We start from the raw sequence: 26356 nt of genomic DNA on the forward strand, positions 1-26356 counted from the left end.
AATCTAACGAGCATCGCTCTTCTTTTTTTCAGATCACAATAGCGAGGCACAGCACCACACAAGCGGCCCAAATACCCGAGCAGCTGCCTACATGTGAGTACCTATACACGCCTGTAGCGCTTTCTAATTGTCAGTGTGGCAGCGATAACTAATTAGACGGAGGGTCAATTAACCGAGAACCTCCTCTGGTCGACTTGATGGTGGAATCGGTGGCCACCTGCCAGTGAATTGTCTCTCCCATGGAAAACGTTTCCTGTTGAATCAAACGATCAGATAAAAAAAAAAAAAGAAAAAAATAGTTAGATGCTTTCCACGCGTGCGTACGCACTTTCTAAAGAGCACAATACGCGCCAGTAGACGATGACAATGATTCCACGAACAATGACCGGTTTATGAACAGGTCTAATTAGTCTGGCAGGGAGCGGTCGTCGTCTTGATTGATCGAGATGTTCAATTAATTACGCTCGCGACTAATTACCGGCGAGCCGTTGGCGGAGAATAAGCGGACTAATTAGAGAGACGTTTTAATCTGCGCTTGGAAAAAGCATACCATCATTCGATATGATCGCGTGTAGTCAAGGATCATAGCAACGATTAGTGGCTCAATCGCTGCATCATCGCTGAAAGTCGATTTTGTCGTTTCTTGAATTTATAATTGCGTGTAATTATTTCTGATGGACTCATAGCAGCCACTGTTACATTCTATAAGGGCAAGTTGAAAATATCTTTATGGCATGTTTTCACATGTTGTGATATGGAAATGAACTTGAGAATACGTGTTTCCTTCATCTTGGTCTCAGCCACGTAAGATACGTAAAATGCGCGACGTTAATTAATTACGATTTAATTATATACGTGTACGTTGTCAAATATGGGATCGCGCGTAAAATGAGTTACGGGTGGGCAAAAAATTCAGAAACGAGAACTTTTCTACTCTGCTATAGCTGCTGCTATAGGTAATTCGTGTTACCTATTGGTAATTCACGATACATCGATAGTAACAGTTCGGCGATACAAGTTAATCGAGCTACGAAGAATCTATCGATCGAAATCGTTGACGTAGAGTAATAATCGAAAGAAAGGGAAAAGAATGGTCAAGAAGAGAGGCTTTCCAGACGAGCAACGACCTTCCTCGGAAGACATTGCTTCGGTGGAAGGTGAACGCAGTCGTGTGACCTACATTCTCATGTGGCGACCAGAGAAAGATCACGGAGAGAAGAGAAAGAGGCTGAGACGAGATATAAACGAGACGAAACGAGATGACGATTACAAACAGAGACGACCAGACGATTACAAACAGAGACAACCATACGATTTCCTCCTCAACATCGATGCGAATCGAAAGTCCTTGCGAACGACGGCCAAACACTTTCAGCCTTTTACCTTTTACCATCGAGTTCCGCCAGAATTTCACCGACTAGCATATTCTGTCAATTTGGGGAAAAATTCTGCAAAGAATCCTCTCTCAGGAACCAAATCGATCGACTCCTCCTTTTCTAAATTCTTCGTTCTTTCTGTAGTTTCACTATTTTCATAATTCAAGTTATGACCTTTTTTATCATTCGAAATTTATTCACTGACTCTTACAATGAATACTAAATCTTGGATATTTTATATATTCTTCGATATATTGTGTGTTCTATACACCTTGGCATCTTTAAATTTCCATTTTTCCATTCCGTCAAAAATTATAATACTCAACACGCGTCTGTAGTTAATACGAAGTTCGTGTCGATGTTCGAACAATTGGAATGTCGATGTCAATTGTGTAAAAGAATAGGAGGATCGCCTGTGCATAAAAATGGCTGGATTTTTTCGCAACGTTTCAGCATTTTGCAATGGATCGTGCTTAAAATTTTGCATTAATCTCCGACGAGAACGTTGCACGACCTAGCTTCAGCCATGACTCGTATTACACAGATAGCTTGTGACAGACTGTGAGACGATGAGATCGAAACTTGGAAATTGATTGCACGCTTACGTGCGATAATATTGTATCGATAATAAGCGTACAATAGATGATTCTACTTTCATTCGCTACGTGACACCATAGTTCCTCGACTGTACAAAATCTACTTCTCGAATACGTAAATTTCTCCCGTCTGCGACAGTGATTTATGAATGACTAGACAAAATATTTATAAAAAAAAGAAGAAGAAGACTCTGAAAATTGATACGACAGAGTCGCGCGTTTTAATCTAATTTGACACGGCAAATTTGATACGTTTTTATTCGAACGACATAGTATATACGCGTGTAAAAATTATTCATAGTGGTGATCAAGCGATGTGATCACGTAAGTACAGGCAATGTAAAAAGAGTATCTTAAAAAGTTTTAGCGAATTGAATGGAATTCCTCGGGTGTCGCGACAAGACGGGAAAAACCAGAGGAAAATTCAACCTAGTGCACTTAGAAACCCACCGTAATGGATTTATGTAACGACTTCGATTACGTTGCTTCGAACGAACGATTAATGAGTCGGACCTCTTTTTACCAGCACGTCTGACGAATCGAAAGTGCCCCTCGCCACTGGCCTTTTACTTTTTATCGTTCGTTCCAGAGAACTGTGGAGAACGAGTGGCATATCGAACGGCGAAACGCGTACTGGTCGCGATTATTACTTTGACATTTCACAAACTACCGAGAATTGTATTATTATACATATATTTTTATATTTCTTTCGCAAACCATGCTCGTTAGATCTCGTTTCGTATTATGAGATAGATTCGAAGATATATCACCAGCGATGATTAATGGCTGGCATGCACGCACAGGTCAGATTCTGAAATCATTATAAATTCTAATATGATTTCTATATACTTTATTAAACAGCGCTTGCAATTAAACGATATTCGATGTTAGATGGTTAGAAACTTTTTCAAACATAGCCTCGAGTCAAATTTCCGGCGGTTAACGAAGTAAAGCAAAAACGATCTATACTACGCAGTGTTAGCGTGAAAAATGCGGACGCGATGCGAGTACGCCAATTGTACGCGATTCGGTTTCAGTTAAATCGAGAGTGTGGTTTCCGCGTCGCAGAGCATCGAGGGTACAGAAGCAGGCTCGAGGATTTCTCGAATACCTTGACTTTTATGGGGAAACGCTGTAAAAAGTGAGATCATCCCGAGTTCTATCCATAAATGTACAGCGTTCGGATCGAAGCACTCGTTCCGGTCGAAATGTTCTCTCTCGATAATTCAAGATGATCGGTTGTTCCCTTTTGAAACGTAATGTTTTTTCAATTTTAAACGAACGAATAAAGTTGAACGAATAATTAAAACAATGTATTCGATTCTCGCTAGCGTTGTAATACTAAAACTCTGTTCGGTTAAGCTCGTCGCATCAGGACCGGCCGTGAAAGTGTTAATTACACTACAGAATGACCTAAAGAAGAAATTATAGATTTATCTTGCAATTCTTCGCGAAGCGGAAAACGTCAATCTCTGCGCGACAAATGTCATTGTTCATCCGGACAGCGGTCGGTTGTTTGCTCTCCCAAGAGAAACCGCGCCTCGGAGGAAAGTTGTTTTTCCCCCTCGCATTGGCTTTTGCATGCGGGCACGTTTCGTCTCTTGTCGTAAGCGACTGTCGTTTGCGAGCTATTATCCTCAACGTGAAATATCCATTGTGCTACTCTCAATGAACGCTATGCTAATATTCTGAAATACGTGACACAACTTTATTTTCGTAAGCTGTAAAAATATAAATAAAGAATTTATGAATAATTTATGGACGAATGGACGATGAGTGTACACAGGGAACGTGTTAATTCTCGTTTATACATGAAAATGCTCGCGCTCAGAATCGTGAAACTTCTCTAAATCTTTCGTTTTCTTCGACTACGGCCCGAGAATCATTGATTTACTCGATTAACGAACATATCGAGATTTCCTTTTGTACGTTCACTTTTCATTTCGCCCCTATCGCCCGTCCAAGGTAAACTCCAAGGCCGTTTCAATTCGCACGCGTTCATTGCGACTCGGTTAAAATCGCGACTTTCATAAAAGCGAATACGCAGCATAACTTTAAGCGGAATAATCAACAATTCGGAAGAAGCTTTTCTGCCCTTTTGGTTTCCAATCGATTGGTCCGAGGGTATTTATACGAATTCACAGATTTTTACGAACACAAGTGGAATTTATTGAAATATCGAGTGAATCGACGAACGAGTCGTTCTAGAAATAAATGCCAATAAAGATAACACAGTCGTATCTTGATCAGTGCGAAGGCAATTACAGTTTTATCAAGGCAAAAAGTTAAATTAGTTATTCGTCCATCTAATTACACATCGATTAATCGAACGTCACGGTTTCTAATTTATTTTACATTAGCTCTGCACGTGTAAGTAATCGGTACCACAGTGTTGACCATCTTCTGCTTCTCGATCGAGACGCCATGAACTAGTTGTTAGTACAGCATTAGAAGATTTAAAATGACTCAGGCTATTTTTCTAGAATATTCTACATCCATGTTTCTTGCGATCATCCTCTCCGCAGTGTAATGTATTCGCTATTAAATTAAACGACGCGATCAGTTCTATCAGGCACGTCGATTCCTATCGATGTGTACTCGCCAATTTCTCAGTCGACCTAGCAATTAGAACGTTCTTCGTGTACACAGTTCAATTAATATTCATTGCGACTATGTAAAATGTAAAGCTGTCGATTGGTTTCTATAGAAATCCTGATGACGCGCACGCGTACCTTAAAAGCTAACAATTACGATCGATGACTTTATTCGACATTCTTTATTTAGATGGAAACAACGATATATTAATGTTAAGGTTGTTCGACGTGTAAACGGAGAAAACTCGTGGATAAATTGCAAGGCAGAAAATATATTTAAACAGAAGCGTAATTATAAGTAAGAATACAATTTGAGCTGGTGCAGATCCGCACGCTAGCTGTGTTACCCAATAACTGAGAACCCCGAAGCTAATGTAACGTCGATTCACATCAGAGACCAGGACACACACCGTGGACAGGATGGCACCCAGATGTCTGCACATCCTTGGCGCGTACCCTCGATAGTCTTAAGGACCCACCAGGGGTCTTGGAATTTTCATAGTTAAGGTCCTTCCGACCAAGCGAGTATTCCTTGTCTTAGATTTGTAGAGGATTGGTCTTATCAGATATCACGAAATACAGATTACCGTTTGCCAGCAATTTATTTAAGATAAATATATTGTCTATAAAATTGATTTGACACACTAAGCACAAGTCCAGATACAATAACTTTCGCGAAATAAATACGCGCAGTGTCAAGAAACTCCGTATATACGTCTGATGCGTCTGTATGCTTACACTGCGATCGCTGAACTTCTTCGCTCGTCATTTCGTTTGTTTATTTATACTGGTCGGGGAACAATCGGAAAGTCGGCGACATTGTTTTGCTCGGAGTTCGTTACTCCTTGCAATACCTGTGACCTAACGGTCATGATACTCCGAAATAAAACAACAACAGGATTTGAGTTTGTCCTGCTTAGCATAGAAAGTTGATTTTCTTCGCATCTGGTATGTTCCGTTAGCAACTTTCTCGCGAGGGCGGCTAAAACCCTTCCTGGTCCACCAACCGTCTTGTTATCCAATCGGAGACGGTGTCTACTGCCCTCGCTTCCTTGACCAAAATTGTCATCGACAAATCCGATAGTCCCGTGTCCTTAGACACACTCACCCCTAGCTTTCCTCGGACACAGTATCGTCGGTTAAACTCACTTATTCCGTATCCTCGGAATAGTCAACATATCTTTACCGGTCTCTACCTGTTACGTCGCGTAACACTCTACCTAGCCCAGGCCACACACCGCGGGCAAGATGGCAACCAGATGTCTTCGGATATTCACTGCGTACCCTCAACAGTCTCAAGTACCTTCCATAAATCTCATAGATTTCCTAGTAAAGGTCCTTCAAACCAAACAAACGTCTGTTTCCGAAGAATTTCCAAAGACTATTGTCTACCACGGCTTGACAAGGGAAAGTTAGTTTTTCTCACGTATGATGCAACTTTCCTCCCACTAACCACTTTCTCTCGAGGGCGGTTAAGACCCTTCGTTTAACCAATTAACAACGGAGCCTATTTCCCTCACTCTCCTAACTAAAATCGTCACCAACAAATCCGATGGTCCCGTGCGCTAGACACACCCATCCTTAGCTTTCCTCCGACACAGCATCGTCTCCCAAGACAGTACTGTTTTTGCATCCTTCGAACGGTCAACATCCTTCGAGCGGGTATACACATATACACCGTAGATCAGTCACTCGCTCATCTCGTACATACGCACCAGCGTAACTGCCTTCGTTATAAGTTGTTGGAATAAACGGTGAAATATAACTTACTCTACTGTGTCATATTCATTTAACCACCTCTGTTATCTTAACCGAAACAGGGGAACGACTACTTCGCGGCGTCGATTCACCGAATCGTAGCGAGAATTTACGCCTCTCGCTGACGCGTTTTCCTCGCGACCGCGTCTCTCCGCGAACGGTCGTAACACTACCCTTATAACAGTCGCGTACTTAACGTATCGTTGTAACTAAGTCTTACACAACGTGGTTGGAGTGAACTGTGATTTATGTTAATTCAGTGTGTATCACATTGTGATTGGTGAATTCGTAATAAAGTTTAATTGAAACAAAATTAATAGTTGCGTTACGACTCAGCTATTTTATTTCATCAACCAACCCTTAAGTTTGCGTGACACTAACGTCGCCTGTCTACCGTTTACGGTCTAACTTAGTCGCAGTCTTTTGTCTACACGCTGTTGTGACATCGATCACATCTCAACCTACATCAGTGATAACGACATCGACCGCCGACCTTCGGACACTTTTGGACACATCACCGCCTTATCATCATAGCATACACCAAGGCTGCGACGCACCTTAGTCCACATCAGAGATAGGATATGGACCCCCGATCTTCGGACACTTTTCCACATCATAACCTACACCTAGTCCCTCAACATCCTAAAACCGAAACGTATATAAACCGAGACTTCACCCAGCTCGGGCAGTTCTTGTTCTTCTTCTAGTTGCTGTACTCATACAACCCCTTTTCTCCGGTTCGGTATTATTTTGTAAGTGTTAACATTTATAATAAAGTTTTATAAAGGAAAATCAGTAGTTGGGTTACGATTCAGCCTTCTTACTACAATCCAAGTACCAACTTTACGTGACACTGTCGATGGCTTCAGTGCTTGAGAAAACTGAAAACACCAGATGTAGAGTTTTCTTAGAAGTGGTGACCACTTCAACAATTAAATTCGATATTCTGTTAAGCAAATGCGAACCAACTTATCGTGTAAACCAACTTATTATGTAATATCTGCCTTGAAAATAATAGCGCCAGAAAGCCGTTATTTTTCGGAGATCTTAGCACGAAAGGTCAGCAGTAAGTTCACGAAATATTCGCATTTCTGGCTTAATGTTTGTAATGATACACGCTAGTAACTGTACGTTTGGCGAATCTATAATTATGCGGCTCGACCTATGATCAAGTGGGTCGTAAATAGGAAACGAGAGGGGAGTTATAAATGATTCTGGTTAATGACGATTGCAGGATTATTAAGCGGTCAACGACGCTTCCTTCCTCGAGGTTCCGTTACTCCTGAATTTATTCCGAACGTTTCGCGTAACTTATCCTAACGAGATTCACCCGCGTGTTTTTTCTTCGACGCTGATATCGTATGATATCGGAACTCGTTTTCTATGCAACCAATGCGGTAGACTGTAATAACTTCCTCCCATTAAAATCGAATTCCTGAACGAATATGCATTACTATACATAGACTCGCAAAAGTAATCAAGTGCTTCTAGACACATTATGAGTATACGTATATTATGAAACCCGGCTATGGTGATTCTATTTGCAAAGAAATTAGAAAATATAAATAAAGTCTCGATATTTACGTTCAGTCGTGCGTCTATTATTTTCTTATAAAACAAAAGCAACTTTTGGCACAACCTGATACTTTCGTAAGGCATCTATACCACTGTAGTAGCAGTGCATGGTTCAGACAGCTATAACGTAATTTGTAATCCGGTAGGAAAACCACGATGGATGGATAGTGTTACTATACAATGTTATTACACTTGAAATTTCAATCTACCTAGTACACGCTTCTTTATTTATTTGGAAAACAACCAAGTCGGATGAATGCAATTACACGTTTTAATCCTATTCGATATTAATTGAGAACAGAAGACAAGTTAGCATTTACTGTGATTGCAAATAGTATTAGAATAATATCGGAACGAAGAGCCCATGGAATAAAATTTCACCGATTATATATTTACGGATTAAAAATCCACCCTTTAAGTACCACAAAAGAAAACGCAAGAGATCTACGACATATTGTAGCGCGATTTAATTCTACATCTAAAAAAAGAAACTCATAAACGTAAACCACCTTCTACATTAACCATTGCCTACACGAGTCACGGGTTGCAAGTTTCTTCCCGATCATTATCTCCGTGAGCGTATTATACGATCGTTTGGCTGATTTTTACCTAGCGTGGAAATGTTGAATAATTTTAAAGTGGCGAGGAAAAAGCGGCTCGAGGTGAAAAAGCAGATCGGTTCGGATGGGTTCACTCGTAAAAAGAAGGCGATCGATTCGCGTCGACTGCCATAGTTCGCAGGAGGATGCAAGCTTCCGTACAAGGGACGCAATGGATCGTAACGATCGTGCGTGGATCAGCGCCGGTGGATCCTTTCGAGCCAGGCCATCGATCACGCTGCCGATCGCACGGAACATCGCTTCTTAAGTGATTCATTGTTTTCTACTGAGTTTACTCGTGACTTATATTATAGCTTTACACTTGTCAGTCGACCTTCCTCGTTCAACTTGGACAAATAACGCTGCATGATAGGTAACGATGGGAAGAGAACACCTACGAGGGTCGAATTACGTCATCGTTGCTGCATAGTCGCGAAGAACTACGCGATGAACATCCTCTGTCGTCCGGTTTTGTATATCCCAATCTCGATCTTATCTTGAAAAGCTCGAATACAAAGTTGAACGACCAGATTATGGATTTAATACGTTGACAAATTTTCTTAACAACGATGAACACGACAGAATCCAAAATTCTCGAAGAACGAAACGGGCTTAATATACTGTGGCTTATAAGCAAAATGCTATTTGAACATCCATAAAAAAATACACTGATCGTTGGAAATATCGAAAAACAGCGTCGAATATATGTAAGATCGTGCGATTCTTAGAATCGAATTTTTACCTAGACCTAGATCTCAGGTAACATGAAACTAATTAACCGCCTCTACATCGATCTTCCATTAATCTCGAGCATCCTCGACTATTAAGCTCGTCGTCTACGACCTACGCAAAGAATGGAACGCTGACCAACTAGGAAGTTATTAAAATGCCGTATTCAGCGGGCAAGAAACTGTAACAGTCGAGGTGGACAGTGATCGCGCGAGGCAAGAAAGGGCCTTGACAATGGCGGAGCGAAGAAGACAGCGGATACGGCGAATAGAAAAACCGCAAGCTAGCAGATACATCAGAGGTCCAGGTATACCGTTTCTTTTCGTCTTGCGTATTTAAACACCGGTAACGGTATACACCTGGCGTTAGGATCCATGGACAATTCATCCGTGCCGTTTTCTTTGCTTCATCCGGACGTCGTTTGCGTAAGAATCAATTTGGCCGTGCCTAAGTCCGTTAGAAGCGTGCAAAGGTACACGCATGCTTGGCCACGTTGCCTGGCCGTTAACTTTGGATTCGCGTCGGCTTTTTCACCGCTTCCTCGATTCCCCGGCCCGATCGTGGAACGACGACGTCGAACGAGTTAATTAAAGTGCCAGCGGGAAAACGAGCGACCATGACGTGTAACACGAACACGATAAAACAGAAGTTGCATCGCGGATAAATTCCACAAGAATGTCTATAAAACTGCGCGAAAGGAGAATGGCTGGAATACTGGTGAAAATTAGAAATTGATTTCTTACTTCAGAGGCGGAGGTTTTGGATGAGACGCGTATTTTGAGAAGAAAAACGAAGGATACGACGTCGAGAATGAAACAAAAGTTCGAAGATAGCGTAGATGAAAATTCGCGATTGGTTCCCTGTTTGAAAATTATTTCGGAATAAAGATTTTGAATAAAGTAACGACGAAATACGTATTTTTAGAAAGAGAACAAAGAAACCGTTTCGTCCTTGAAGATCTCTCAAGAGTTAATACGATATGACATACACTGCCACTTAAAATTGCTAGGATATCTTTTATCTTTAATAAACATCCATTATTTGATGTAGATTACGAACTTAAAATTACAGGCATTTTTTTTGTCCAATTCTTCGTATTTTAGCCATCTCTCAATTTTAAAGCAAATACATTAATATTCTACGACTTTTAATTAACACACCTTGAGTATCGTTTGTTACGCGTGTTTGTTCAGCTCGTGGCTAATTTATTCGCACATTAGTCTCACCTCGAACAAAAGGATTTTTTCGCGCGAAAACCGCCGAAGCGCGGAAGAGGACCTTGAGATCTCTCTCCGAGATGATTGGACGGAATCGACGGCATCCGTCGACGATTCACCGTGACTAGAAATAGTAATGACGTCGTTAATTAACCTAAGAAGGTGTTAAGGCTGGGATCGTCGGGCGATTCGAACTCGTGGTTCGTTATAGAGGAAATTGGAAGGCCAGGTGGATGAAGGATGTGGATGACGAACGACGATTTCGAGATATTACGCGCTTGTTACGAAGAAACGAGAATATCTCGTGTCAAGGGAAGGAGATTCAACTCCTTGTTAACTCGAGACTCGAATCTTGCATCGCAATCGTTTTGTTTGAATCGGATTGGTGAGTCGAAGGAAGTCATCTCGAGTGGAGCGCATCTTTCAGAATGTGAATCTCTTCCTCCTCTTCTTTTTTGTTCTTTTCCCTTTTTCCTATGGAAGAGTCTTGATAAGACATTTTAGAATAATATTTGAAAATTATGATAGAAATAGTTTTGTTCATTTGTTCAATTTAGTGTCACTTTGCGACTAAAACGGGATGTCTTAATGGAAAATCGAAAGAAAAATAGTATTAGTATTTTATTTATTACGCGGATTATTGAAAATTACTTCGAAGAGACTAATGTTCCTTCGATACGAGCTACAATCAGAAGAACCGCAAGAGGAGTCAAAGGTCGTCGAAGAGTAATGTGCGAATTATGTTACCTCCTTCCCTACTGGCATTTTGGTCCTCGCGTCTTCTAACTGAATATACGCATTATCTCGAGATACAATCTATAAATGAGTACATGATCATTAAACGAATGAAGAAACGCAAGTTTTAGAAGCGGAATTCGAATCTACTGTTGCGGTAACGTAGAGTTATTTCATTCAATAGGACATTTGGGTCGAGATACTATACACGTATAAGAAGTGACCTTGTAATTTTCGAAATTTCCTTATGAATAACCTTTAAGTTACGCGTATCTGAAAACAGAGTACTTGATCCGAAAATAGCGAAATATGCTGTACACAAAATACGCATAATATTGTTTTCCTCCTTTTTTATTATTATATTATATCAAAGATTAATAGTGCCTGTTAGCGCCTATTAGTGTCAAGATATACGAGTTTGATTATTCTATGCAAAGTTGGAAATTAAATTTCAGCGTGTCGAAGCTCGACTGACATAAACAATTCGACTACTTCGTTTCAAAGTCTACATAAGAGATCAATGATACCTGATTTATTAGACTGTCTGCACTGCAGGCGATGGAGTATCAAAGTTACGAGGTAAAGAAACTGTCGACAGCGAAGATAGCTCAATCAGTTCGAGTAGTTTAGCCCGGTCAACGAAAGACCAGGTCTGATCTCTGTGCCAGCCAATCCTGTGACTGATTCCTCTTCTCCCTGCAATTTATTATCATTATACACCTGTCCTGTTTAGGCCTACACCTCTATTATCTCATACATCTTGTCTCCCACTATTTTCTCTCAGCCAAAGTCCTATGGAGCATGTACGAGGATGATTCTTGCTCACTCTACGCTGTACTATGTATAGTAATAAAAATATGGTACGTGCTGCAGGGTAAACGCAGTTTGTAGTTAGCGCAAAAGTATACATTATTTATTAACATACACACAACCGCTGCATACAGAGTGATCCATATCTTTCATCACTTTGAATATCTTTGTTGCTTCTGGAGATACGAACATTCCCTATTTAATCTCTTTCCTATTTAATGCCAATTTACAACGTATCAGTTCGATTGCGAAAACTAATCTCAAGCAAAATCTCGACTCTTCGCTGGTTAAAAAACCAATTTCAACGCAATGCTTATACTCCTCGGCGAGGGAAGGCAGGTAAACTCGACTGGAAAAAAAGCGAAGGAAAGACGAGAATCCTGAAATAAGAGATAGAAAAACAACAGCGGCAGGATCCTCCAGACGGATACGAAGTTCGAATGGAGGACGCAACGAAGCATACCGAGGCAAGGCTGCGGGAATCAGCCAGACTGGAAAGAGCAGCAGGCGCTTTTAAAACGTTGAAGGAAGATAACGAGGGCCCGGCCAGGGCCGTACGATGGATCGATACACCGTTCGGGATAAGAATCGTTTGCGAGGAAGAAGCACGCGAGCAATCGGTGCCTTTGTGCGTGGAAAAGAATCCTGCAAAGATAAGGGGGGAGACGTTGCTCGAAAGAGTCGAAAGTGGGTCGAACGTTTTTCATCTTCGGTTGCCAGCCTGCTGGCTATTGTTGTTGCACGGTGCGCGGTTGTTGCGTATAGTTGTGGCAACAACTGCTGCTTATCCTTAATTAGACGATAATACTCTTCCAACGATCTTACGGTTCTGTTGGAGTCGATCGACTCCGTGGAAACGAAATTTTCGTTGAATCGATAAAGAGTCTTAGGACAGTTACGACAGTTGGTCGAAAACTGGACAAAGAACGGACATTTTCGTTCGAAGGTACATATGATGAAATATTCTTTAATTTAATACTTTGTATGATAAGAAAGTTAAAGTTCGTGATCGATGTATTATTAGTGATCGAGTGTGTGTATTTCTGTACAAATAGCATACCCAAACTAATACCAATATCCAATTCAAACACCGTGATGTTTCTCCGATTAACGTGCAAGCAATGACCACAGGAATCACCTTTAACGGTCGTTGAACGATGATCTATGCCACGGTGTTTTCAGATTTTCGCAAGATCGATCGATACTTGGATAACCCATAACTGCATCCATGATTAAGACTTCTTTGAAACACGTGACTGTCGGATCCGCGCAAACCCCCATGACAATTTATCGAGTCCTGTTGACCGCTTTTACATAGAACCATCAGGTCCATCTGAGAAGAGGGAGAATCTTGGCCACGTGTATCTTGTACCATTAAAATCGCGAATGTTAACGGTTTCTTCTGCACATATGCTCGGAACTACTCACCGTTAATTATACACACCATTGACACCATTCTGCTATCGAGCAGATTTTCGTTCTATCCGTCATTGTCAATGTTCTGTTACATTCTGTTATCGAAACGAATACTACGATGCTTGAAGATATTCAGTGTTTTTTTAAAAATAAATTCGTCGTTTTTTAAATTTTTGTTGATCTTCGCACTTCGATGCTGTACGAGTAAGTTTATGATTAAAAAGGAGCACTTTGGTATAACGTAAATAAAAATGAGAAGATGTTTCCTGTTAACGTTAGAAAATTAACAAGAAACTTCATATTATAAAACATCGGGGAAAAAGAAATAAAGGATGATTTGACGTATTCGCAAAGAATTGGAAGAGTACCGGTAATTCGAGTTTAAGACAGGTTTGATCGGTTATCATAGTTATAAATGGATTTCGCGATAATGAAAAAATATTGGACAAGATGATGGGAGAGTCCGGATTTCGACGGATGTTCCTGGCAAAAACAACGACCATTCATAACGGTTCGCAGGTTCTGGTCTAAGCGCGATGACCGTGGCTACGCCCGTGGTGGTAGCCTCTTACGGTGGAGTTACGGTAATCTTCGTTACTATTCCGCACCTCGGTGCAACGAGTGGTTTCTTTCTGCGATCGTAAAGCTGCATCCACGCTTGCGATCAGCCCTCGCGAAACAAATTAGACCGTTGGCCTCTTCTTACACGGAGACACGCGTGCAGAAGCAAAAGACAGGAAAACATTCATGCGATAAAACGTCCACCTAAGAGAGTAGTTGTTTCATACGAGGGAAGTTCTACGATTCAGAAAAATTGGAAACTTGGCGAAAACGTAGTTGAAGCGCGGTTATAGACGATGAAAATCGTGCTTCAATTTCTAGAAGCGAAGAAAGTCGTGGATCGACTGTACGAAAACGCTTGTTGGTTCGGCAAGTGTACACGAAGTTTAAAGGCTTCGCAACCGACGATCTTGGCTGCAGGTTTCGACGACAACCTGCCAATTTTCTTCAAGGCCAGCACGATTACTACTGCATACCGGCGGAATGGTTTCTAAGAAATCGTGGTTCCCTCGGTCGAGGATCGTTCGAATCATGTACTCTGTTCTGTGAACTAGCGATCCTGTATCGCGCGAGTCTGTTCTATCCAATTTCTTTAGAATTTCCGTGGAAATCGTTTCCGCTTCTCGTTTGCTCGTAACACGGTGTACTGTATATATATGCTCTTTATATTACATGGCGTAGGAATTGTTTTTGCTCGAGTTTGACCGTTCAGTGCTTACGAGTATTACGAGCCATCATAGACCTAATGAATTAAACATGAGCATCTTTACGACCATCGAGAAATCAATTTAAATCTAAGCAAATAACTTCTGCCAAGTGGCTGTATGTAACTTCGCAACGAACCGATACGAAGTGGCTGTCCAATTAAGTCACCTAATTATATCAAAGTATCGTCTGATCGGAGAGATTAATTCTTCTGCTTTTCTAATCCTTGGCAAAAAGTGTTACCCGGATGACTAGTACTTTGGAGACAGCCATTCGGTAGACAACGGATAATCTAATCTAAGGAATAATCCCTGGCTATGAATATAATTCAAACACCAGACGATCCAGATCCTGCGGCAGGTTTTTCGATTCCAGTTACAGATATTCGAGTAAGTTCACGAATATCTTTAGGGACTGGTTCTTCTCGTTTTAAACACCGGACACGTTCGCGGCTTATGCAAGTAGAATAATAAACTCGACCTGGACACCCGTATATTTTGTATGGGGCCTGGTCTCGGTCACGCTATCACTGGATTGCGTATGTTTATCTATTTATAGGAAATTTCGAAGATAAGATGTTCGGAGTATAATTAATATATCAAAATAAATGACACGATTACGTGTTATAATATGAAACAAACGCGGATAATGAAGGTGAAAGAAGATTAATAAGATTCTAGATATTCTTCTAATGCCGAGCAGTTGTCGTTTGAAGGACAAACGAGCTCGAAAAAACCAAAGATATTTGAACGAACTGAAAAAGTGCTTCTGTTGCTTCGTTACGAATATATTCATGAATCGAACAACGTTTGATGTTGGTAAATAATGTCGAGCGGATGCTACGGCTGGAAAAACACGCAAGTATAATGAAATACGGGATTGGCAGAGAGATGCATCGCAAATGAGACGGTATCGAGACAGCACGAAGACGACGTTCGAATGGTATTCGCAAGGTTAATTACGCGGAAAGCGACCGAGAGATTTATTAACTGTGCTTGATTATTCCGCGAAGTTGCCTTTCCAGCTGTTACGCCGCTCCACGGACGGATATTACGCGACCAAGTTACGAATAATTGCAACGATTATCTACAGGGAGGAGCGTGGCAAAAGGAGAAGCTGCGACTTAACGGAAAACTGTGAGATCTAACCGGAAGAGCCGGCTCCTAATAAACATAGCATTCCGCGTGTACCAATTATGACACGCTGGTAATAGCGTCTTGGAATTTCTGTTTCCTTCTCAGAAATTTCATACGTTTAGGTGAAAAACGTAGAAAAACAGAAATTGCACTGAAAACGATATTACGTGTAGATCAAGGATGTTGGTGCATTCACAGGAAGATTTACGACAAATCTTCGGAAATTTCGTATAATATTTAAACAAACCCAAGGTGCAGAAAATGAAAGTTGTATTTAAAATGTAATATTATTTGTGTACTGCAACTGTAGATTATTTGCAGACTATGTGCGTATAATTGATACGTCAACATTATGCGCATAATTTGACACGCTGTTGTAACAATGACCATCTAAGATCCTTCTAACGAGATTGTTTAAGCTGAAATCACAGCGTGTTTTGAATAAAATATTAAATAAAAATGAGTAATCCGGCGATCTTAACGACAAAATTAGCAATTATCCGCATGTATCGTTGGAAATATGTACGATTAACGAGGGTAAAATGACGTTCCATAGTGAATTCATTATCAACAGACCATAGTAAAGGGCCTGATAAAGGATAATAAAATGGAAATTCCATTTTTATCTCGGAATTTGAAATTTATGTGGAAGTTCGATAATGAAAATTAGAGAATGAAAATCCACCCTTGCGGTTTTAGCAGAGGTATTTGCAATTTCCAGTCCCGCCAACACGTATGATCAAACCATTGTTTAACGTCTTCAGGCGGAACGACACGCATACTTGTATGCTTTGTGTGTTCAGAAAAATATATTCTCCGTTTCTATTGCTGCAACGATAAAGTTGCAAGACTCGAGAAGTTGTTGCTGGACAACAGCATCGAAGAACGATTACCCGTTTCGAATAACTGAAAGATAAAAGGGGGAAAAAGATGGATCAAATTCTTTTAAATTGTGAAGAATAATATGCCGAAGAATGAAGTTTACGATCATCGAATCGAACAACTATACCAAAGTCTGTTAATCGGTGAACATAACGTTGCTAGAGTTTCCGGTTGTTAGCGGGATCACGTTGCGGAGGATGCAGACGCGAGTCGCGTGCAATATGACAGTTATAACGCGAAAAGGAAGCCAATGGAAACGATTTTTACGAGTCTAACGGAATTTCCTCGCTAACTGCTCAAGAATGTGTCTACCGCTTTTTATTTTTAGCCAACTATCGCTACACATCACTGGCACGTCGTTTCTTCGGAAGAAGATAGGAATCTTTGAAAAGCAATAGAATTCGAAAATTGTTCGATTCGTAGTACGTAGACGAAATATTAAAAAATGTATAACTTTCTGTATATAAGGTATTTCAAAGAAGATACGTTTGGAAATTTCGCCAAAAAGAACTCCATTAGTAGGTGACCAGCGGCGCGCGATATGCAAATTGCTCGCCTACTGGGCGCATCCTCTCCTAATTTCTTGGCAGGCGTTCAAAATACCGTGGTTTCGTAATACCGGAGACCGCAACGAGACGGTTCGCCGATTATGCAGATTCGCGCCTTACTGAATTTCGGCTCGTTAACCCGTTTCCTTCGCAATTATGCTCGTTGGTAAATTCAAAATCGCATTCGAAACTGCGCAGCGAAGAAACGATTAGTTTCAAGTTTGAAAGAATTTTTCGCGCACATTTCGTGGTAATTAAACTGGAGACGTCTATATTGTTATTTAAGAGAAATTTGAAACTGTAAGAACGCGTACCAGTTTGAAATAATTTAGCGAATGGGACAAGCCGAAATACATATTTCGAAATAGAAAATATGAAAAACTTTTTAATAATTCGAGATTGCGAAAGCGTTATGTGAATCATAGTCGCCCGTATAGGAATAAAGATATCTCAGTTATATAATACGTATTATGCTTGTGGGTATTTAGGTAATAACGTAAATGCGAATTGCAATTGCAATTGGGGTAAATTGTGATATTAGAGGGGAATCTTTTCAAAAGAAATTACGCGTTACAAAATGTTGGAAAATATTTAACCGAGCGAGATATCCAAAAGCTGACTCGGTGGGACGCACAGTTATGCAACAGCTCTGCGACTTCCGTGCTTGAGATTTTAATGCACCGCGATGAACATGAGCGGAATAACATATCGGCAACGTAATCAATCGTCGGCTGTACAACTTCCTGTCACCGCGATGAATTCACTTTATTCCCCCTGGCCAACCTGACACGATTAAACTGACGAAATTACTAACACATAATCAGCACCAATATACCGTTCTACTTAATAACGACAAGTTTGCTAACGAAGAAACAGAAACCTAAATCAAGTTGTAAAAGAATATTTTGAAGATCACGAGTCGACTGATTATCCTATTTCATAAAATTGTAAAATTCTGTAATAATCTATAGTCTGTAATTTGTAATTTGTCTATTCATTCAGACATTTTTCCAACGAGTGCTACGCGTTTCGGAAGTTTTTGAAACTCCAACTATTTGAAACACCTCGCACATATAAATAAATTTCAAAGGCCCAAGTACCAAGAAAAGTATGTGAAGAACGCGTTTCTCGTCCCCTTGTCACGCAACGCACCTTTATTCCAACGAAAGAGGGAAAGAAGACGAGAGAAGAGCTCGGTACCGGAAACCGCATGATTCGCGTGTCGTTTGCAAATTGCGACTCCGTACACGCCTTTGTTTCACCTCGCGAGACCTCTGGGATGACTCAGATGTCGGAGAGGAAATGAAGTTGAGAGAAAGAGAAGGAAAGGAAGAGAAAGAAAGGGAAATCGAAGGGAGAACACGTGGTCGAGCGGTTTTTCTGCACGCTCATCCTGAGATTTACCTACGATGTGCTGTACGTGCAGGAAAGCAGGCCCTAAGGTCAAGTACCCCCTACTTCCGGCGTGACTTACACACCGAGCGCACGTGTCTCCGATTTAACATACGAACGACTCTCTCTCTCTCTCTCTCTCAGAGAAGAGGATTTTTGCATGTCTCTTTTTTATCTGCCTCGCAATTACATCTCGGCGTTCGTTTGAGAATTTTTATGAGATTTTTCCATTGGTGCCAGTCGATAACTATCCAGCAGGTTTGCAAACAGTGTGAAAGAATACACGGCAAGCAACACTCGATATACAATGGTTGATAAAAGTATTTGAAGATTCGTAGACAATTTTTTTATGAATATATGCATATTGTACGTGTTACACGAAAGATTGTGAAATTTTATTAGGATTTCGATGAGATACGAGTATCGTGACTACATTGGCAAAATTGTACGAAAAAATGAAGCTTCGACATCAGCTTTTAATAATCATCCATGTAACATACATATAGGAATTTTCCCTCAAAATGGTATAATTACATAAAGAAATTCAAACGAAGAACTTTGTATACCATACGGTTCTATAACGCAGAGATAAATTTTTCTCTGATGGATTGTTCGGATGGTTGCTTGATAATCTAGAATTACGACACTTTGTACGAGAGGGTCCCAGACACGTGAGACACCCTGTATGATCTTATCGAACAATGATCGAACGTGAAAAACAGATGCTTTTCCCGACGCGTTTCAATTAACGAAACAAGGAGGACGGTGATTAAGGAAGAAGTGATTAGCTCGGTCGCAGGGACATTTAAGGTTGACAACCCTTTCCCAGGCGTGCAATCGCGGTGTCGTTCTCTTCGAAGATTATACAAACGTTTCCCGCCGGCAAACAGAGCCAATTAGTCGCACGCGAAAATCCACCGTTGCTCTCGTAACACTCGGTTAGCTGAGTCAATAACAGTCACTATGTATATAGAGTGATCAGAAAGTCGAAGGAAGTATGAAAGAGCGATCGAAAAAGCCGGTAAACGCGAGATTCCGAGAGGTCGTCGACCGAAAACCATCTTTGCTTCGCGCTTCCAAGTGATTTCTTTTTAGTTTTTCATCGTTGCTCCCCTGTGGCGGATCCAAGGCAAAGGACAATGGAAAAACGAGAGGACTCTGCACGCTCGGTTCATCGATTCTTTCCAGGAACGAAGAGATTCTTATTAAATTGCTGGCTCACGACTCGAGCCACTGTTCCGAGAAATATGCTCGTCGCTGCTCTTTTTTTCAACGCGTTTTGAAGAAAGAAAGGAGGAAACCAGAGAGTCACTATTCGATATTGAACGTTTCGTAGAACGGACGAGTTGAAACGGCGAATGACGCAAGTGTCAAGAATGAGGATTTTTGTGCGAAGAGAGAACGTGTATTTGCCAATTTTTATGCTTCACTGTTTGTTTGTCACTCGATTGATTTTCATAGGTGGTCTTCGGTGCTTGTTGGTTTGTACGTTTAGAGAGTAAAAATTGAAATTTAATATATTCTATAATTTAATAGATAATTTAACGTGAATGGAATTCTGGAATTCTTATGGTAAATTCTATTTTTTAATACTGCTAACTTGTACAATTTTACTGGTATCTATATATTCATTACTACAATCGTGCAAGATGACTCGGATCGTCTATTATCGAAAATAATTACGTTCTATCTTTTGCCTTCTGTCGTTTCTTAGATATCACTTGGCCCAGTAGCATGAAACACCCTGTAGAAAGTGTGAGGGAAAAATCTTCAACGTAATTCCTTGACTTACTTAGTTATTTACTGCTGTAATAGAGTTCTCGCATGGACTCGCTATCTTTACGCTTACGTAACTTTGAATAGTACGCGAGTACACCGAACACAGTTAGGCTCCTATAATACCGATATCGAAAGCTAGAATCTTTGCAAAAGAGAAGTATAGGAAACGGATTTATGAAAATCTCAGAGTTGCTCGAGCAAATTGATGCCATTAAGTCTAATAGAATTTCATTAAATCGCCGATCTCTAATGGAAAAATTGGTCTCCTTATCTGGCATTTACCGGTCGCGTTTCCTTTCGATACTCGTCGTAGCTTGATCCTTTTATTGCTCGTCGATCAAGTCTCTGTTCACAGAGAGACGTTTCCTTTGGCGGATGCAACGAGTATTAAGAATTAAATTAGCCAAGATCTCATTGACTGTTCGGGTAAGAAAAAGATGCCGCGATGAGTCAAGTTCACGACTCTCTCATCATTGTTTCCCCATCGTCGAGACGATAATGCTAAACCAAAGATGATCATTGTCATTTCGTTCGCCTGGTAATTCTCTAAACGACGATGCCGTTAATCACTCGCGGATTAATCGCGCGATACCCTCGGTTTAAAGAGGGGAATTTATTTTTAAACGAGTTATTTCAATAACCAGCGTCACCGTGTTTTATAATAACGATGCTTTTAAAATGTCTTCGCTTTTCACGCGTACGAATTCAGGGAAACGTGAACGTCTATAGAAAATTTCAAAGGTTTAAAAGCGTTTAGCAATTAAAATGTGTTTATGCTGTTATCTGTTATGCGTATGACTACTGGACGATTCAAGAACGTGGTTCATTCTAATTTATATTTTATGACAATTAGACTCCGGATACTTGTCTATATCCACGCTTGTAACAAGTACTTTATTTCAGATATTTTATACGCGTGTGTTCTTGTATTTCGTAATATGTTCTGGATATCCTTATATTTGTAAATTTTCGACAAAGATCTAAAGTCTAATGATAATTCTTTTTCGCATTAATGGGACAATGATTGTATAGTTTGCATGACTGTTCGTTTAATAATTAACTAAGTATAAAAGAGTTACTTCAGGGTGAACGCACTTAGACCTGTGTCTGATTAGCAGGTCATAGAATATGTTGTTGATAAGTCGCGAGATTTTCTTGGGCGAAGCAAGAAACGGTACGCTTTCCTCCTTTTCACGGCAAATCCCGTAAAAAACGGTGAACGAACTCTGTTTGCTACATGTGTAATAATATCACGATGATATATAAAACGCGATATCGATCCTCCTACATTATCAAGCAAATACTAATCACTGTTAATCTTTAAAAAATACAGTGCAAATTTTGATAACTTCCTCCTATCTTAACTTCTCAGATTTACTTCCTATTACGAATATAAATATAATGATTATGAGCGGGGATGTATACATCGATACCTAGTTAAACAATTACATAAACAATTGATTATTACGCGAGTATCGTTGCCTAAAAAAGAACAGTAAATAATGTGCATGCATAAGAAAAAGGAAAGGATTATATAGTTCAGTTTTTGTCACGCTATAATGACGATCGTTCAAGGAATGAGTGACTGTTGTTTTTAACCTGAATACGAGTCGAAAATTCATAAGAACTGGAGGTTATTAAACTCGAAGCTAGCGGCTCGCTGACCGAACAAACGTGGACCGAATTACCAATAACAAATTATCGTGCCAGACTCGTGGTATCAGACAGTCAGTGACCGAGTAGGAAGAGATCCTAATCGGACGATGTGACGCTTCGATCGAACACGACTTGTCGCCGATGATAAAAGTGCGAACTGTTTGTAATTGATCGGCCAACGGCACCGTTATATCATTCATGCCTAACCTCGATTTACAGTTAAACGTAGCAGAGAATTCTTTATGGAAAGTTGGCTAAAAGATCGACCGAGAAGAACCAGATTGGAAATATGTACCAAACCAAAGTATCGGTCTTTACAGAGAATTATCGATTTCTGAAAAACCACCAGTCTTCTAGCGTTTATTTTTACTAGTATTTAATTTGATTGGTACACGCTTCTCGAAATTGCAAAAGCAAAAATTTGCATATTCTATTATCAAATTTGGGTCGATGTTACGGCGCTCCACTTCTCGCTAATTCGAAACCATTTTCGTTCCTTTCACTCGCACAGCGCGCGTTAAAAAGTAGACCAAGAATTATGTAAATGTAGTGTCTAAGCATCTACCAATAGCAAGCGAAATACCAATGCTTTTGCAATTTTTCAGCAACCGCTGCGATAGCAAGCACCGTGCAGATCGAGTGTGCGAGCGAGTCGATAATCGTCCACATTTCGACGGAGGGTAACACGGATTTCCATGGTCTGGTGTATCCACGGGGGTTGTCGAAGAACAGCTCTTGCTTGCAAGAGTACAGAAGCCAACGCACCCCTATAACCTACAATCTGCCCCTCAGGTCTTGCAACACAATGCCCACCGAGCTGGTAAGTCGGCAAAATTAATACAGAAATTAATTCGCAGCATCATTAAGCCAATTAAGTTCCTCCTTGAAACAATTTTTCCATGTTAGAAGATTGTAAGTCAAATAAGCAATTATCATTTCTTAGGGGACTAACTAAAACAAAACTGTTTGAACTCATGAATCAATGGAATAATGGACCAATTACGTTCCTTTTTCAAACGATTTTTCAATGTTACGAGATTGTAAGTTAAACAAGCGATTATCATTTCTCGGAGGAATAAATAAAACGAACATGTTTGAACCAATGAATTAATGGAATAATGGACCAATTAATTTCCTTTTTGAAATAACTTTCCCATGTTGGAAGATTGTAAGTTAAACGAGCAATTGCCATCTCTCGAGAATAATTCAAACAAAATGATCGAAGAATGCGATGCTCCACCATAGTATCCCGTAACCGACAAGAAAGCCTATGTCAAATCATCGTTACAGTGTTCCGTGCATCGAATTATGTTCTTTTCTCGTCCCAGTCAAAAACTCCGATGAGTTGACTAATCGTGATACGCGAAAGAACGCGACGCAAGTCTCTGGACGTGAAAGAAGATTACATAAGAGATCAGAGCAAAAGAAGTGGAATATGTCTACGGTATTCGAGCACGAGGAAGCTCGATCAACGATCACGATCGCTCATGCGACTCGACGTCCACGTACACTGTGCACCGGGTGAAAAAAAACTGCGGAGGCGTGAATGTACGCGCGACTACCCGACAAGAAGAGGAGCTTTGAGACGAGAGAAGAGCTTTAGCTAAAGGGGTTCGCACATGATCAATAATATTGACATGTCGTAAATATAGATTCGCGATAATATCATCGATCCGATATTGCCAATTATTTTAGAATCAGTTGAAGCGCTTGCCCGCGGCTTAAAGACCGCGCAAACTGTGCTACTGTCAATATTTGGCGATATCCAATTACTTAGAAATTAACTGCAATACATTTCGATAGCTTTTAAAAGCGATAAAACTTTCTTCTCGCTTGTCGAGGAAAAATTAACGTTTACCCTGTGCTATCTCTTCACTGGCGAAAGTATCAAAGTTGGAGCACAATGCTTTGTAAATATCCGCATTTATTAATTAGAAATATTATACTTCACCCCCATCACTTAACGTTATTGACGCTTGAATGGCGAAATATCCAAATTTTGATTAATATCCAACTGGAATCCTTCGATGTGATCCACATACGATCAGCTGTCGATACTTTGCGACATTTACGATATTTTCGATCGTGCGAAGAAGTGGACTTGGGAAGAATCGTGGCGTGTGGAAGGCGAGTGGCGGAAAAATGAAAAAAGAAGGGAAGAAGGGAAATACAGAGTGGTAGAGGAGGGGCTGGTTTGTGTAACGAGGGAATCGTGTGTCGAGGCGAGAGATCGCTTCCTCGCTATACCATAACTGGACCGTTATGTGACCGGACTTACGGCCTTCTTCTTACGAGCGTTGCAAGAGATACGTAGTATGCCAGCAGCAGACTAACGCTGTTACGCCTCATGTCAGCGATATACCGTGCGCATGCAAACGCGTGCTCTTGGTGTCCTTAACGGAACACTGGCTCCTTCCACCATTTGCTGATAATGAACTGGCCGATCACGATTTTCAATCCAACCAGAAGATATAAGACGCAAGATACATCTACCCACTCGCTGACTCTGACTTTTTTCGCGGTTTTTAACCGATAATTCTTTAGTTTGGTCCTCGAGTCTTTGAATTCTTAAATCCCAATCTCATTCTTGTCTCGATAAATAAAGGAATTTCTAGCGTTGTTAAGGTATAATAAATTAATAACTTTATTAGCACACAACATCGATATTACGCACGCTTCTTGTCTAACAGACTATTCTAGAAGCTTCTAACATCTAACAACAGTCTTTTGTCTCAACTAAGACCTGGACGTCCTCTCACGCTTACACACACACACTCCCATGTACAGTGTAAACGTATCATCTACCTAACAAGTGTATCAAGGGAAACTTAAATATGGAATTGAAGCAAGAAATCACGTGTGTATATTAGTAACGATTTTATCGTAATTTCCTGAAGCCAAAGAAATTTTTCAACGATAGAAAAGCAGCAAATAATTGTGTCGAGTACAGCTGAGTTAAAGGGTACGTTGAATTAAATCTTAGAAGAGCAAATTTCTCATTATCAGATATTATATAAAGGGGTCTTTAAAGAATGTACAATGCACTAAAATGTGAGATGAATTTTATCAAAAAGAAACACGTTTATAACATATTCTCGACCAAACTATTTTGAACAATTTCACTCTCCAGCGTGCTACGTGTACATCATACATTTGGTTTCTGATTGGTTTCGTATGTTTAGCTTCATCAGTTAAAAGTAATTTGTTAAATATTCAGCCCAAGCTGCTACGAGAAAATGTGGTTGGACGCGGAAAGAGACATACTACAATTATCTCTTCCGTGTTCACCATTCCTGGGCGTTGCCCCGTCCAGAGACAATGGGTTCCATGCAAAATCGAGGAAAAGAAATTGACCGGTGCTCGATCGATTTACGAAATACTTGATTCCTTAGGTTTTGCGAGCGTTGTGGTTCACCACGATACGAATCTACAATGCTATTCGAGGGATATAAAATATTCATCGAACAGTGAAAAACCTCTCGCTCCTCGGTGCGGTCTAACATTTCACGGAACACTTGGAGCGTACTAATCGAATGTATTTACGAGATGTGATCGTAGCAAATGGCAGAACTAGTCTTTCCTTATCTGTACTCATCTTGAATCCTTTTGACTTTACCGTCGCTATTTGTGCAGAGAATGATGCAAAAACTAATGCTGGTTCTTGCAAGAATTCTATGATGAGTATATAACGATAATAGTACGAAACATGTATTTACTTTTAATTTTGCTGTGTGTTTGACATCGTATGTTTTTAATTCAGAAAGACTGAAATAGCTTTGTGAGTCATTCGAGTCGCTTTTCATCTCTTCGATAAATCTCTTCGATTCAACGAAAACGTAAAAGAAACATTGATACATATTGATTACACTTTGATAAAACAAGACTAAAATTGTAACACAGAAGAATTCTACGCCAAGGTTAAACCTACGTATCCAGCATCATGGATCATCGGATAATAACTGCGAGGATTCTCGAGCGAATATAGCTCGGCATATTGATGATGAAAGCGCTTGGCGAAGATCGTAATCACGATCGATCTTTCGCATTTTTGGCCAAGAAAACTCTCGACAGCTGCTGATTAGTTTTGATTTATAAAGCCAGACTCTGCATAATTCAGTCTCTAAGAGAAACCTTTTTTCACGAAAGAATCAGAGAGATTGGGCCGAATCGTGTCTTACCAGATAAACATTTTCCGAACAAGAGTTCAGTGAAGTTCAAAAGTACTTGGACACCTAACGCAATTAGATTAAAAAGTTGATATCTTTATTTTCCTTTTACGTCGTAATAAAAAA

At 40.3% G+C, this 26356-nt stretch overlaps 1 protein-coding gene across 2 annotated transcripts in view; it reads left to right on the forward strand.

Moving 5' to 3' along the window:
- pio (zona pellucida domain-containing protein piopio) overlaps window positions 1-26356 on the forward strand; it is a 74128-nt gene that overhangs the window by 15977 nt on the left and 31795 nt on the right. For both annotated transcript variants that reach the window (XM_033331501.2, XM_076623237.1), the window contains exons 3-4: window positions 33-93; window positions 22670-22884. In XM_033331501.2, coding sequence (XP_033187392.2) covers window positions 33-93; window positions 22670-22884 — 276 coding nt within the window. The remainder of the gene's footprint in view (window positions 1-32; window positions 94-22669; window positions 22885-26356) is intronic.

The sequence above is a fragment of the Bombus vancouverensis genome, chromosome 12, assembly GCF_051014615.1.
Source record: "Bombus vancouverensis nearcticus chromosome 12, iyBomVanc1_principal, whole genome shotgun sequence".
Classification (NCBI taxonomy): domain Eukaryota; kingdom Metazoa; phylum Arthropoda; class Insecta; order Hymenoptera; family Apidae; genus Bombus; species Bombus vancouverensis.